Consider the following 16537-nt stretch of genomic DNA (forward strand, 5'->3'; position numbering starts at 1 on the left):
CTCACCATAGGCAGCAGAGCAATTCTCATTTCTAGAAATCTATCTGACTACCATTTTCTTCTTCAGATCAGCAGCATGGCAGCCCAGCAGAGTTTTAATGAGGAAATGATAAACTTCATGCCAGATTTCTTGGCTCCAGTGAGAACCTCCTCATTTTCAAACTCAACACAGCACTGTCCAGTGCTGAATCTGGGTGTTTTCCATTGTGCTGCCTTTCCTTTAAGGGGGTTTCCAGCCTTCCAGCTAAAGAACCAAAGTTAGAAAAAGAGCAAAGGATAAAGGTTATTGGTATACACTCCATCCAGCCAAATGAGCCTCTCTGGTAAAGCTAAGTCCTACAGACCAATTGTAATCTGTTCCTAATCATCTGCTGGAGAAACAGCAGTTTGTTCAACCAGGAAAGCATTCAAATCCAGGGAAATTGGGACTTGTTCTTTTCCCATATAGCAATGCAAGATCACACTCAGGTTTTTTTTTGAGTAAGCAGCTGCCAGGTGAGAATTGCTTCTTTTCCTTGGGATATAAACATAGAGAATTGGTTTCAGTGCATCAGAGACAGAAGAAGCCTGTTATTCCATACGTTAGAAAGTCCCAAGGAATTTCTTCTATTCAAGGATGCAGTCTCTGAGAGACTTGTGGTGCTCTTGTGTGTTATAGTGTCTGTCCTTGAATCCCATATGCTATTCACAAATACCTTAATTCCTACTGAAGAGGGAAGAGCAAATCTATTGCATGGTGAAAAATAAGGCAATGTTATGTTGACCTTCTGCAATGAAGGCTAGTTTTTCTGTAATGAATAATGAGTTTGATTCTTTTTTTTCTCTGCAGGAACAGTATTGCAGGAAGAAATTTTCAAAGAGGAAATATGTTAAATCAGCACTTCCTCTGTTCATCTTGAGCATGACTATAGATCAGTAGAAAAGTAGATCAAAGGAGATGTGCTAATTCTTCTCAGTGTATGCGTGCACCCACAGGCCCAAAGGGAATTCTCTTAGTTGCTTTACCAGCTGCCCTAATATAATTTAGTAGGATCATATTTTATTTCATTTATAGGAGTGTATACAGTATTGGTATAAACACTTTCAAAGCAAGGGGATAGATGATATAAAACTATGATTAGGAATTCTGCAGTTGTTCATTTGCTCCAGCCAAGCTACCTGTTTCTTCTCCTTGGGGAAATGTAATAGCATTGTTCCCTGAAGCATCAGGCTGTCAGTGCCAGCTGTGACAGTGGGATGGTCTTCCAGTGTGTCTGGTTTGTTATTTTTGCTCTGCTCTTGGCGTTCCTGTCCAGCCTCACCTCCCAGCAACGGGCTGGGTGTGCTGGGAGAGCGTGGTTGACATGTGAAAGAGCAAACGGGGACTGCTGAGACTGAACCTTTGATTCTTGGTTTGTTTTTGTCAACTCTGCTTTTAGAGCTGGTGTGCACAGCTGAAATTGCTGCCCTCAGTAATTATTCCTGGAAGGACATCATGGTGGTTATTGGAATTGATGCCATTTTCAGTGCCAAAACCTAAAATTGGCCGTGGACATGATCTGAGCTGGAAGGAGCTAAGGAGGCCAGAACAATTGCTCCTATCAGTTTCTTTTCTGCCATTGCTGTTCCAACAGGTGGAAATACTTTTAAAAATGCTGTGGGCTTTGCTTTTTGTATTATGAAAACATTTTTAAAAGCTGTCATGCTTGTAAAAACCTTAAGTGTACAGCTAATAATTTTGTGTTTGTGTGTGGGTTTAACAAATGCTGAAGTGTTTTGCCTTCTTCTCTCTTTGACTAAGCTGATATTTTAGTAGAATTTCTTCTCCATTTTCCAACAGAAGTCGTCTTCTCTCACTTACCTTCTCCCAAAAAGACAACCTGTCTTCTGTCCAAAATCCACACCACAGTAGCTAAAGTAGTTTGTCATGATCTTTGCTTGTCTTCATGGATGCAAACGTACCTTAACTATTCATAACAATGTATGTGGATAGGTGCACCTTTTTGTGGTCCCTCTTCACAGAAACAGTAGCTGCTTTGACTTCTAGTCAATTTTACAAGACTGACAATACCACCATCAGACTTGTGTGGCTGTTATTTAGAAAAACTGTTGGATGTAGTAGCTGCCTTCTGCTTCTCAAAAGACAGAGAGGTGGCTGCTGTTGGGTGCAGGTAATAAATCTGAGCACACACATTTTCTACAAAGTACCTTGACACCATGAATTCAGACAGAAATCTTGTTCTATGATGGCTGTATGATCCTTCAGCCTAAAGTTTGTCTGCAGGTGTATTGATCAGACATATAAAAGAGAATTTTTAAACAGAAAATTGCTTGTTAGACTTTTAACATTTTCAAGGTGCTTTATTGCTCTTTGATCAGATGATATTTTTAACATGTTACAGGGTGTTTAAGTATACAGCTGAAGTTTATGTCTAAATCACAGACTTTTTTATTATTAATTTTTCTTATGTTGCTCCAATTGAGAAAAGTTAGAATTAATGCTGGGTTATTTTTCTTCTTTGTGTTTGTGTTTCAGTTTCAGCTGAAATGGCTTTTCAGATACTGGGTTTTATTAATTTTTAGTGTTCAAAGATAAAATGTGACTATGTGAAATAGTTCTTTAGATTAACAGAGCCTGTATAATTGCATGAGAAAAAGTAGGAATTGCCTATGGTATCGCGAGGTACAAGCAGAGCAATTTTATTAGTTCTTAGAAGAAGAACTGTGGAGTGCAGGGGTTAAAGCTATTCTGCAGATGCTCTGGAATAAACAGAACAAAACTGGGAAAAAAGGTACTAATTTCTTGCATTAGACTGTTCTCTTTCCTGACTCCACCTCATTCCCTCAGGAGTGGGGAGGAAACAGCAGAGGAGTTCAGATGAGTGACTCATGAGAAGTATTCTAGAAGTATTGTAACTTATATTCATAGTGATGCTGAACACTCATCCATGTCTGAATGTGATAAAATCAGCTTATACTGATACAGGGGCATGCCTGTTTACTTAGAGCTGTAGCTGTTAAAAGCAATCTTTGTTTTCTGAAGAAATACACAGATTAGGTGTTTGCCTTGCAGAGTTGATACATGACTTGCTTCTAAGTTTTTTCATTTTTACTGGAACCTGAGAGAACAATTTTCTTCCTTTCCTAGCTCCTTTTGATCATACAAAACATTACCTGAAACCAGCTGGATTAATCTCAGCCTAGAAAAAAAAATTTGGTAAATGCTGATTGGCAAGAGAGAAATCTTTATTTGAGTAGATTCTTTGATACTGAATGTACTTTGTTTGGGTTTTGGTGTCATCAGCAGTGCTGCTACTGTCTTCTGCTCATTTGTTCCTAGAGAAGAGGGCAGATCTATAGAAAAGGTTACTATTTTTAGGTGATTCAGAGTTCATGTCTTTTTCTGTCTAGTGTTGATGGCAGACATCTGTGTTTTAACCTGCAGGTTATAAAAAAATATTCTCTTCATATGCACCCATTAAAGACTCTTAAAACTTAATTTACTTAAAGACAAGTATAGTTTGAAAATTACAACGCCTTTTTTTCTTACAGCTATCATGTCAACAGAAAAAGCCTTTATTTTCACAAAAATGCATATCATCACTGCACTTCTTAAAATTTGGTAATTAAGTGTGGAGATCTTACTTTGCTAACAAATCTTGTGGAGGTCATCAGATCACCACTCAAACCCCGTAGACATGGCATTCTTTTAAAAAGTTAGGCCATTTTTGAGCCTTCTTTCCTACATCTCATTTCATAAGCTTTTTAATTGAAATAGATGACATTTGGAGAAGATGGATGGTGATGACCTGCTGTCTTCAGTTATTTTAAGTTTAATTAATACAAACTGAGATGCAATGTTCTTTATACCTTCTCAAAGTTCTGTTATGATTCCTAAATTAGTCTCAGGAACAGAAGCTTAAATTAATCATCTTGAATTTCCTCTGCTTTCATTCTCTGGTACTATTAACTCTTCTACACAGAAAGTTGTTAGTCTAGATAAGCTGCTGAAATATTGAAACCTTAGTTTAGTTTCTCACAGTAGAATTCTAAACAGCTTTTGGTTTTTAGAAGACCTCGTAGGTAACATTAGAAGCTGCATTTTGTACACCAGAAGATAATTTGGATGGCTTTTTTGAAGTGGAAAGAAGAGGTGATAAGAGATGCTGTTTGCATTGAGGTGAAGGCCCAGCTTTTGGTTGAAGGGGATGTAAGGGGGAAATGCTGGTTAATTGTGAGCAAAAATTAAATAAAACTGGGAAAGGAAAGGAAAACTGGGTTTTCCTTTGGTTATGGAAGCAATTACTTACACAGTCCTATAGTGAGTGGGGTGTTTTTGCTTACTTACATGGTTTAGATTGCTATAGAAATCAATATAATATTGACTCAGTTGTGTTAGTTCTCTTTGTAATGCAAACTGTGACATGCTGCCTTTTAACTCTCTGTAGTAATGTCACAATTCAAAAATGTACAATGTTAGGTGAGATATGTTAACTAACTTTTGGAAAGAGTTTCTATTAATTGTATTACAATTATATCTAAGATCACTAGCATAATTATAAGTAAATTAAAATGTTCTGAATTTTTGCAATTAACTGAGTGCAAAAGCATACTTTTTAAGGTAACTCTTGAATTTCTAGCTAACTGAAGTATTAATTACAAAGGTAAAAAAATGGACCAGGTTCAGATAATTTGAATTGAACTAGGTATTATCTCTATCTAGCAATGTGTCTAGTTGGTAATTCCAAAGAAAGCATATGGAACCCTTGGCATTTGCTTGCAATATAAATGTACTGAGTCCTGAAAGGTGTTCATTTACACTGAACATATGGGCTTAGCTGCAAAACCATTATGGAGCAAGTGTGTGTGTGTCTCATGAAGCTTGAGTATGCATTTTTTCAATATTTTGCTTTTACACATAAAGTCTGATTTATTTTTTTAATGCATGTTTTGTTATGCAAACAAGCTACAGTGTCTGTTCCTTAGGGCATTTTTCACAAATAGAAGGCAAGCTATTTTGTATGTTGTGGTTGTTGTGTTCCATAGCAGATAGTAGGGTGTTGCAATAACTGAGCTTTGAGGATGTCCACAGTATATTAGAACTAGTTCTGCTGTGGCCAAGAAGAACACAAGTTGTCATATGTACTCGTGTGAATCTGTGTTGTTGCTTTTTAATAAAAGTCTGAAATGCTAGAACAAAGCAATGTGGTATAGAAATCATTGCTTTTTTGTAATTAAGACCAAAAGTATGAGATTTCAAAACAACTAGATTCTATGTAATGAACAGAATATATTTAAGGTATTTGTTAGTCTTGAGAAATTTTAGTCTGAAATGTCACAATGAATCAGAATCTGGTGCTATATTCTGCCAGGCCAGGACTCTTAAGGTCAGGGAACCTTGGCCAAGGTGCTCTTTTGCACTTAGAAAACTTTCACCTGCATAAAGTGTCAGGGGGAAAAGGACGTGTTTAAGCAATTTATTATGTTGCAATGAAGCTACTGTAGACATTTTTGCAAAAGAGTTCATGTAAGCTTTTCCTGCCTGTGGCCCCCAAAGGTGGGAATTCAGTATGTCTATTTATAACCAAACCATTTACACACCATTTAAACTTGTCTTTCTCTCTTCCTGGGTTCCTGTGTGAAACCTGAGTGCAAATACTTTATTGAAGAGCTATAAACTTGCTCACCATTGACAAATTCTGCTCTTAGCTGCCACTGAAGGACATCAGAACTGCCTTCCTGCTGCAAAAACCCTCCCTCTGTTCCTGTAACACTGAAGCTTATCCAGCAACTTTTGACAGAAGCCATTTACATAATACACCCACGAGCCAGCACCATTTAGGCAGATTCAAGCTGAAGTATTTATTCAGCAAGTTGTAGGGCTTCAGATTATACTTCATTATTATGGTATATTTTAATAATATTACATTTAAATTACACTTGATGTAATTTTTTTTTCAAGTTGAGGTGATGTTTTTCTGTACTAATTGCAAAATACCCACGGGTTTGGTCATTAATAGCTGGCTTTTTAATAGTCAGCTATTGCTTTAATATTTTACTTTTCATTTAATTTTCAGAGGGTTAATGTGTTGTGTTTGTTGTCTTCAATGAGTTAAGTGAGCACTGTGCTCTGCCCAATGCCATATGAAAGCAGTTAAAAGTGCTGGAATTGTTTACTGCCTGAAGTGTAGTTAGTCAGCAGAGCCAGTACACCACATTTCTTTGCGGCTTTTCGTGGAAAATATTAAACAGTGGCTCTTTCTTCAGTTATAGGATTTTTACGTTTTCAGCTGCGTTAGTCACCGAACTGGCGCAGACTGCAAAGACTGCCCCCAAAAAAGCAAAAGGCGGGTTTTTTTGGTGCCGGAGGAAGTTGCCCTGGGAGCGGTGGCTGGTCTCTAAGTGTGACATGTGAGCATTACGAGGCATTTCAGGCTGGCAGCTGCAGTGGCTGCTGCTCGGAGCGCTGCCGTGGCAGGGCTCGGTGCGCCGCTCCTGCCGCCTCGGACACCCGGCTGCTCTCCGGGCTTTGCGGGGCGGTCTGCTGATTGTGTCACTTAATTCGTCAAGGGAAAAAACCTGATAAGCAGAAGCTCTAACTGAAGAGGAGAACCAGGTTGGCGCAGTGACAGATGTTCGGATAAAGAAGTTGGCTCAGAGAAGATGTACGGAGTCTGATTTCCCCTCCTCCTTTTTTTTTCCTCTCTCTCAATCTGAATGAAGACTATCATGGGAACTGCATTCACATGGTGATCAAAAGAAACACTTGAATGGTGAACTGCTTTTGCAGAGATCATCTAAGGCAGTAATTTGAGCTTTTGTGTGCAGTAGCTTGTTTTGCTGAAGCATTCCTCCTTAACAGCGTTCCTGCCTTACGCATTCCTACTGGAGAGAGATGAACGCTCCGCATTGCCCGTGTCCCTGACGGAGTAGCGCCGGCTGCTTTGCTTCTGCTGGATTCAGCCGGCAATATTCTTCAAGGAGTTCATTGTCCCTGCGCTCTGACTCATCGCATGTAACTGTGCTGCAGCCGGGCTGCACGTTGCAGCTCTTTTCTTGCATGGGAAAGAATTCTTTTCCTCTGAGCAGGTCCTGAACAACTGCGGAGCCGAGATGTGTTTTTCTGTCCGCACTGTTTTTGGCATTGGGAAAGGAAGCTGTAGAACGGCAGGATGATCGGGAGGCGCGTTTATTTTCAGTGCCCAGAGAGCCTGTGAGGGCTGATTGAAGCTGACCTTGCGGGAGTGGGAATAGCTGCGGCCGTCTCTCTCGGGGCAATTGTTCCTTGTTCCGTCCTCTGCAGGACGGAGTCGTCTCTGCAACAATGACTTCACTGTGGGGGTAGGAGGACGCTGTGCGAGTTGTGACATTAACAAAGACTAATTTGCTCCTGAAAGGACAGCTGTGTGCCACAGTTCGAATGGAATCGGATCTTGGGATATTTTTCTCAGCTGTTCCACGGTTTTGTTTTTGTGGTTTCGATGCTTAGGGATTTTTTCTTTTATAAGGAACAACTTTTTTTCAGCAGCGTCTTGAACATCTCGTGGTGTTTAAGTCTGGGAAATGAAGTGTGAAGGGGGATTGGAATGTCCCTTTCTAGATGCTAAGACACCAGCAGTGGCATTCACAAGTTTGTGAGGGCATGTGAAACAGGTGAAAGTGTTTCCTCTATGGTCACTATTGCCATACCTGCAGTCCGCTTCCAAAAATACCATTGCTGGCATTTTCTTGTTTGCTTTTGCTTCCTCAAACGGATCGAATGAGTCGAGTCTGTATTGTTGTTTTGGAGGAGGAGGAAGATGATTCTCCCACATTTATTTCCAGTTTACCTCAGGAAAATATATCTGTACATCCATCGCCCTCTGAAAATGTGCTGGTAAGGCATGCTGTTTGTTGGCATATTTCCTGCTTATAGTGCTGTCTCAAATACCAATAGCTATATTCCTAAGATTAGGATTAATATGTACAGCACTGAAACAAGACAAGGTGTTAAACTCTGCATGCAACAAAGATGGAAAAAGCTGAAACTTAGTGGCAGCATTTATTCTTGCAAGGGTTCTTTTTCTTATTCTATTTCATGTAACCTTATTTATGGTGCAGCAAGAACAGGTCTTGATTCTTGTGTAATAGCAGTGGGGTTTTAGAAGGCTTGGGGAAATGTATTTGAAGTAAATGGGTTTTCCCTGCTCCACTTCTCACTCTTCACTAGTACATTTATGCAGTACCACTTTAGAAGCTGATGTGATCATTCTATTATAATAATTCTTTATTTTGAGAACTGATATAGTATATAGTTATATCAAACAAGAGCAATTCTAAGCTAAAATAAAAATTAACATAAATCACAGTCCTGGTAATACTGTTAGACTCAAGTTAGCACTTTCTGAAAATGATGAACACTAGGGACTGTGCTTTTATTGCTTTAAATTATTTTATTCTCTCAAGTGACTTAAATCTTGCTAGCATACCTCAGCAGCTTTTCTTACTTACTAAGAAATCCTGCTATATTTAGTAATAGATGTGTGTGAGTGTGAATTTGTTACCATACTTATCTGATGCACTTTGCTTACCCACTCTGTCTAAACAGGTGAAAGACTTTCAGTAACTTGAGTCACTTGCTAATGTAAAAGGGGATTGTTTGCTTATGCTGTATAGAATTTGCAGCATGTAATGACAACCCTAATTTTGTTCTAAAGCGTTCTCTTTTCAGCTGTTATAAGCTTGTCTTCTCAGCTCCTTTTTTTTTTTTTCTTTCACGTATATATTTAATTGACTTAGAGGATGTCCATGTGTTTGAGGTTTTTAAATCTTGCAGTTTCTTTGATTCTAAGTACTGGTGCTGGTTTCTTTGTTTTACTGCCTGGAATGGGTTTTTTGTCATTTCCTTATGTTTCTGTTATGTATCAAAAACCTGTATGCGTATCATTAAAACCTAAAATAGGGCTTTATTTTAAGATGTGTTTTTTCTTCATTTTAGCCACCATTGGTTCAAGCTATATTTAATGGAGATCCTGATGAAGTTCGAGCACTAATATTTAAGAAAGAAGATGTTAATTTTCAGGTAAAATCAAATATCATTATCTTTGAATATATTTTAATTTTGTTTGTTATACCTTTCTGCTGTACTAATCTCTTTAAAACTTTGCTAATTCTTCAGCTGTACGTTTTAAATTCTAGGCTGAGTAAAGCCTGTACATACACTTAATACTGGGAATGAGGTGTATAGCTTTGCAGATTTGTGTGAATAGTAAAGACCTAATTTTATATTCCTTGTAAATGCTAGTTCTGTAGTGCTTGGGCAGCTGCAAAGTTTGTTTATGCAGTTGCATCAAACTAATTTACAGAAAGCTAGACTGGTTGAGTGTGATGCTATGTAGACTTGAATTGTTTTTTAAATTGAGTATAGCAGATATTATACATTAGACAATTATAAGAACATAGTCTGGGGTTTCAGTAGGTACATTTAATAGTGGATTTTAAAAAGGGAAGCCTAGTGATTATATTAATAAGAATGAGAAACTGGGTTTTTATTTTGCATTGCTGCAAACTCAGGCACTGCAGACATAAAAATTATACTGAAATGGTACTAAGTTTGTTCCATTGGGTGAAATTCAATATTTGAACAGCATGCAGTTACTGTATTTCTATTAAAATTCTAATATGTGTGTTTGGCACTATGAAAGATAATACAGCATAAACTCTTTACATGGATTAGAAATTGCTTTGATTATTGCAGTATATTTTCACAAACCTTTTAGGGCTTATGCTACAGGAATGTATATAGCTGTTTCTCCTCCAGATGCCTCAGAACAAGAGTGATGCTGAAAGGCAAAGGCTAAGATGTAGTTGCTACCTTGGGGCCCATTTAAGACCATGATGATTGTTTACACTTTCTTCCAGAGAGATGTAAACCAAAAGCAAATATTTAGTTTGGTATGTCTCTTTTGACATTTAAAAGCATTCTGCAGAATTTACAGCTGAGAAATACCGGCTGAGAAGTCCCAGGGTAAGGGAGTCCTCCTATTGTCTTGAAGAGCTTGAGTAGGACCCTATATGAAGAAATTTTCTATCAAATCTGAAACTTTGTTTGATAAGATTGGACTTTTTTACCTCTTTTGGGAGTTTAGTATGCCCTTAAGCAAGATTTTATGATAAATTGTATCAAAAAGACTTAATATTCTTTTTAGTTATGAGAGCATTAGTTTTGTATCCTTCTCATGTCTACATCTATATGCTCTGGCCACACTGCCATTTGATTTTTAGAAAATAATTAGTTTGTGTTGTTACTTTGTATTCTTTCATGTGTTAAAGTCAGGTTTAGCATTCATAGCTATAGAGCTTGTAAACAAAGTTAGGTTTACTATATTTCTGCTTTTTTTAAAATTATGTATTAGCAAAGCCTCTGCTGTATTTCAGTATGTATGTGGGAGTGGTTTAATATTGGGTTTTGTTCTTAAGTTTTGTCAAACACTTGCAAGTAAATAGAAAGATGGGAAGTCAACTGATGTGCTTAAATAGGAAGGTTCATAACTTTTTGCAGTCTTTAAAGAGAATCACTTCAGACTGCCAAGTACTTATATTGTAGGTAGAATTGTCAAAATCTAGAGCCTTATACATTTGTATATTAATTCTTTTTTTTATTTTATTCCTTTCTGTGGATACATCTCTCTTTAATAGAACATGTGTGCACTAGGTGTTAGCCTAGTAGCACCCAAGGTGTGGTTAGAGTCCACACAGGACAAATATGCCATTTTTTCACAACCACAGCTTAGGGAGATGCTTATCACACATGACCTCTGGTTATTATCATGGCAATCCTAGTCCTACTGCAGTATTTAATATTAGATTTACATTATCCCTTAAGTGCAGTTTGTTAGGACTAAATGAGCATGTAAATTCTCCCATTGTCTGGTAGAAATGACATAGACTGCCTAGAACATTTTTCTGTGTCTGTGTGCATTTTGTTCCTTTCCTTGGTTTTTGTGTTGAAGATGTCCTTGACTGGAGGTAATATATCTCTACATAAGCCTAGATCCAGAGTTGCTCCCTGAGTTATGTGTTACAAATTGATGTGGACAAAAGGAGGAAAAAAGTGAAGAAAATGAAGTAGTTATTTATATTCCTAAAAAAGAGAAGGATCAGGATAAACTGTTTTGAGCATTGTGGATTGTATCAGACCAGTGTATACACTGGATTTTTTTCCACTTTGCTATCCAAGTATTTCAGTACAGTTATTTGAATTCCAGAGTCATTCCCTCCAGTGCCTCTGCAGAGACATTTCCCTCTCTCAAGAGCAACTAATTATTTTGCAGTTTGTATTCTAATAGTTGAGATTCCTTCCATCCTCCCTTCCCCTGTGCATGGACTGGACTCTGTAACTGGAGACCCAGCAGCATTCTGTGAGTTATTTTGCCCAAAAGTGAACTGAAGATAGGGCTATTGTACATCTTTGTTGTGACAGTGACATTCAAATGTAGGTATTTTTTCCTTGTGTTTCATCCAGCTTCATTTACCTTACTTTTACGAATCTTTCAGATTTTGAGTTGCTGTGTGTGACTGTAAGATGATGCACAAATAGCAAATGGGTTTTTTTCAGGAAGAAGATTGTTCTCTGTTCATGCCACACCAGCCTCTTGAGTCATAGTCTCAGTTTAGATTTAGAAAGTATATATTGCATTCTGTCTGCTGTTGCAATCTTTTGTGAAGAAAGAATAAATTGAGTGTAGCCCTAGCTGCTTAAACTGAGGTTCAAAAAGGCTTAGCCTCTCTGCAAGCTGGAAATGTGCAGCTCTTTATAGACAAAACTGATTTATAGGAACTTTGTTCAACAAATTGTTTGAAAGGTGTAGTTTCCTGAGGTTCCAGTTAATGGTGAAAAAAAAAGAAAGCAAACGGAGGGAAAGGGGTTGCTTCTCACTCCTCTTTCCTCAAGAAAGCTTGAGTAACTGTAGCTGCTTTTTTCATGAATCAGGCTTAAATCACACACATCACATATGTCAAACAGCATAGTGTTTCTGTTACAAGCATGGCTTTTGCTATGCTGTGCGTGTGTGTTTGTTAAAAAATTATTATTTTGAGACTTGACAGAAAGGAAAATCATGCGTGATAATGGCCACATTTAATATCTATTAGTTAATAGAGATCTTCCACATTTCCTGCTGTTGCTGATTAGATTAGTGTGGCTGGTTTGAATTCTACTTTTCAGCAATTGGTTTTAGCTAACTGAATGATTTCAACACTGTATTTATAAATTAGTATTGGTTTGGACTTTTTTTTTTTTTTTTTAAGATTTGGGGACCTGTTACTGCTGTAAACTCTGCCATTGCTGTTTGTAATCAAAACTTGTATGATATATGTTTAATTTAAAAGCTCATGAAAATGGAATATTTAATGTCAGCTATTATTTAAGAATGTAATGCTCTCAAGGGAATGCCAGCTCACTGTCAAAAATGATTTAAAGGTTGCAAATTGACTACTGAAGTGATTGTTCAAAATCAGAACAATTTTTCCTCCTCCTAGACCTATTAGAGTAGTATTTCTTGCCATGAAAATTGATACTTCAGGTAACCCAATATGCATTTTTTTATAACCCCACTGCTCTTGATCTTAGCCAAGGGGACAAACATCTGATCCTCTCTGGAACTGGTGTCAGTGTGCCCCTTGCTCTTCTCATACTAAAGCCAAACAAGCTATTTTTTGGGTGGATTCCCAAAATCACACAGATCTTTCACAGTGCTCTAAAGTGCTCACTGTTGTTGCCATATAAAATAATAATATTGACATATGTGATAAGGGACATAAACATGAAACCGGATCTTACTGTATATTGTACTTTGTGAGATTAAAATAGATTTAAATTATTAAATTTTCTGAGGCTACTTTATGTGTGAGTTTATATTTTTTCCCAACAAAAAATGTAATAATGGGAAGTGAAATTCCTCATACTGTACCATTGCAGCCATTGTTACCCTGTAACAGTCAGGGTTCTCTGTATGATTTCTATTCTGAATTATAGATCCAACATGACTCTTAATTTAATGTCTTTTCTGTATAGTAAGTAAAAATTCACCTGTGCTGCTAATTTGGGAAGAAGGGAAAAACAAAACAAAACCATGGAACGAATGATCTTTTGTCTGTGCTCCCTAACCCACACCTATATTAGATAGCAATGAAGTGTTGCCCATAAATCCCATATTTTGTTGGGGGGGCTGACAAGGGGCATGATCCTATAGCACCAAAGTGCTGTCTACAAACAGGATGGCTAAAGTTGTGTCTGACTGGTATTTTGAGTGGTAGGGTGGCTCCATGGATGACTGTTCCAGTAGACATGTGAGCTTCATTCCCAGTCCTACCAAATGTGGATTTGAATAATTTCTTTGTGTTTTTTGCATAGTGGGAGAATGCTGCTGGATGTTGTTCTAGGGTAAGACAAAACATTAGGTTATCCTACTCTGCAGGTCACTGTATATACTGAAAGAGGAAGAAAATTGGCTTTTTAGTCTAGTGACAAGTCTAGGACTCCTTATACAGCATCAGGTCTGAGTACCAGGAGAATTAGATTATTGAGGGTCTCAAATATATTAGTAATTTAAGAATGACTAATGAAAATTTCAGTACAGTTTAAATAACAAGATGGATTCTTTGAGATTATGGTTACGGTCAGCAAAGCCCTAAAAGAGGTTAAATAATAAAAATAGGTAATCGATGTATGGTCACCTGGCTTTCATCTTTATACTATCTTGTTGCTTGAACTACTGGAGTAACAGGTGTTTTTCTGTACACTTGAGAGTGCAGTGTAGAACAGGAAAGCCTGAATTACTTGGCTGCATTATGGAACATTCTACAAGATTTAATAAAGTTTGATGTTCTGATCATACAAATGAATCCTCTACCTATTTCATGCAGTAAAGAATTTTTATGTATGTATGTTGTTTTGTGGGAAATTGTATTTGCTCTCTAATTCAGCAATTGCATTGAAATATTTCTCAGTGCATAGAACCTTACAGGAGCAAATATCATGGACTTGCTTGAAAACAAATGAATGAGAATTACATAATCTGTAATGAGGTAAAAATAATCATTTGGTATTTTCTTACCTTTGTGTTCACAATCTTTCTGTAGCCAATTATTTTACCAATTACTAATGTGGATTTTCTCATTTGTTTTTTAGAAAAAGTATACATGCAGACTACAAGTGTAAATCCACTTTAGTTTGACTTATCTGTGCTTCTAGAAACTTTCCTGCATTAATTGATATGCATAAAGTGTTTGAGTTATGCCTTTTATTATCAGTGCCTTTGTGACTTGAAGTCACTGTTAGTGAATTTGCTGGTTAGGACAACTGGCAGAAGTTTTCAAAGCAGGCTAATATGTGATGCTCTTTAAACAGTGGTGGTTGATGTGCAGTGCTGTGTTTCTGTGCTTTTGGTGAGGGCAAGACTCAGACAGGCTGGTTTTAATGGGAGTGGAAACAGTTTTGAGAATGGGGAAGAAGACTGAGTTTTGCAGAGATTTGTATGGGCCAGATAAAAGCAATGGGAAGACAGGCATGTCCAAACAGCACTCCTTTCCACTTCAGGAGCACTGACACTACTGATTGGGAAGAGGGGTTCATAGTGGTTTGTGATTTGGTGCACTCAAAGTATGCTTCCAGGGAAATAATTTTCCAGACCAGTTCAGCTGTAGCATCTCTTGGTTCCAGAGAAAGCTTCTGGCAATCACAGCAAAGCTACCCTCTGGTTTTTGTACCTAAAAGGGTGAGACAAGCAGCTGTTAAAAATGAGTGTAATGTAGCAAAAGCTAAGCACGAGTTGTGGAAAACTTTTAACTCTTCAAATTGTATTTCTGAAGAGTTTACTGGGTTTACTAACCAGTCTGTTTGTCCCAGACATGCCTCACACCCGGTGTTGGTAACTATTTTGTCAGGCTCCTGCAGGCAAATCACATGATTTACAGGAAGGACTGGCAACTGGAGCTGGCAACAAAAACTTGCACTAAAGTATTTGTTACTGTGGAGCAGCATCTTACTGTGTTCCTTGGCAGGGCAGATATAACGTCTGGTTTGCTCATTTGAATTTGAGAGAGTTATTAAAAAGATGCCCAGAAAATTGTAAAATATTCTGAAGAACACAGTTTATTTATTTTTTTGGTTCCTATTTTAATAGGTCAGGTTATTACAGATTTTGTTTCTTAATTGTTTCCATTGCTTAAGAGTTTCAATCTGTAGTGCATTTTTCTTCTCTAAAAGTGTCAGTCACTGTTTTTTTATGGGTCTTTTGCTAATTTCCAAATGCAGGCAAGCTTTTAATAAAGAGACAGTGTAGTTAGTGTAACATGAACCATCTAGACTGACATTGTGGAAGTGTAGCTTCAGTAGTATTTTGGAGAAGTGCACAGTTTAGACCTATTAAAATAAAACTTGAATTTAAGGCCTTCTTTCCAAAACTGTTGTAATGTCTTGAGCTTATCATAACAAAGAAGTATTTAGTTTAAAATGGTGACTTTTGAGGTATCAATAAAGTACATAGAAATATTTGCATTTTTTCTGCTATATTGAGAACACTTTTTTTTCCTCTCAAACATAGTTAGAATAAGGATAAATTTAGTTTCCTATCTTTGTAATGTGTTTTTTATAGCTGGTGCATATCTTAATATTTATATCTTCACATTATAGCGATCAAGTCTAGAGGAAAAATTGTTTTAAAACTGCTTGCCAATTTCCCCTATTATTTATCTATTTAAAAGTCTGTTCAACCTTGAACCTGTTCCTTTCTCCACTAGGAAGGTTTCTGCTTGGTTGAACATTCTTTGTAATATGTTTTTATCTTCAGCTTAGAGTGTAGCAAATTTGGGGGGATAAAATTACAGGTATTTGTGAGTTTGAAAGACTTTTTACTATGATGAGAACATAGGATATGTTATAACTTAGAGCTTGGTGCTAGTTATTTTAATTCAGTTTCATCCTTTGGATTTTTAAGCAGTAATTCCCCCTCAGTTTTCCTGCAGATAAGAACTGTATATTAAAAGAATACATATATCTGTATGTCTGTATATAAATGCATGCAAGTTATATATAAAATGTGAGCTTTTTTGTTTTTTTTTTTTTAATGGTAGCTTACTTAATGTTAACAACAGTAGGCATATAATGAAATGACAGTGAGAACAGTCCTCTGAAATAACTGCAGGAGGTTGGAGAGGAAATAAAACATTCCTGTACAAACAAACACTAATAAAGAGAATTCCTGCAGTAAAATACACTGCTGAGAAACTCAGGCAGCAGCTGCTGCCTGGCAGCCTCTTCCTGGAACCCAGCTTCAGGTGCTTGAACAGAGGCCAAGAGATCTTGTATTGGGCAAGTGAGGGGCAGTGAGATTTCACAAAGCACAGGTGAACTCAGGCTGGACATAAATCACAAAACAAGCTGTGTGTGCCTTCAGACCCTTCTACTGATAACTTCTAATAAAAGAATTTTTATTACCCAATTAAATAACAATAATTATACTTATCTTTACTAAGAACTGAGAGCTTTTGTAATTAGATAGAGGCATGTAAGATTGTTA

At 37.2% G+C, this 16537-nt stretch overlaps 2 protein-coding genes across 3 annotated transcripts in view; one reads left to right on the forward strand and one right to left on the reverse strand.

The window, feature by feature from the left end:
• ANKRD28 (ankyrin repeat domain 28) overlaps positions 1-16537 on the forward strand; it is a 117052-nt gene that overhangs the window by 36446 nt on the left and 64069 nt on the right. Inside the window, exons 1-2 of one of the 2 annotated variants that reach the window (XM_056483393.1) lie at positions 5827-7854; positions 8956-9039. In XM_056483393.1, the coding sequence (XP_056339368.1) occupies positions 7738-7854; positions 8956-9039 (201 nt within the window). In that variant the 5' untranslated portion in view covers positions 5827-7737. Of the gene's footprint in view, positions 1-5826; positions 7855-8955; positions 9040-16537 lie in introns of those variants that run through there. The other variant, XM_056483394.1, reaches the window with a different exon arrangement.
• BTD (biotinidase) overlaps positions 1-16537 on the reverse strand; it is a 112771-nt gene that overhangs the window by 14559 nt on the left and 81675 nt on the right. The window lies entirely within an intron of this gene.

Source organism: Oenanthe melanoleuca, chromosome 2 (genome assembly GCF_029582105.1).
Source record: "Oenanthe melanoleuca isolate GR-GAL-2019-014 chromosome 2, OMel1.0, whole genome shotgun sequence".
Lineage (NCBI taxonomy): Eukaryota > Metazoa > Chordata > Aves > Passeriformes > Muscicapidae > Oenanthe > Oenanthe melanoleuca.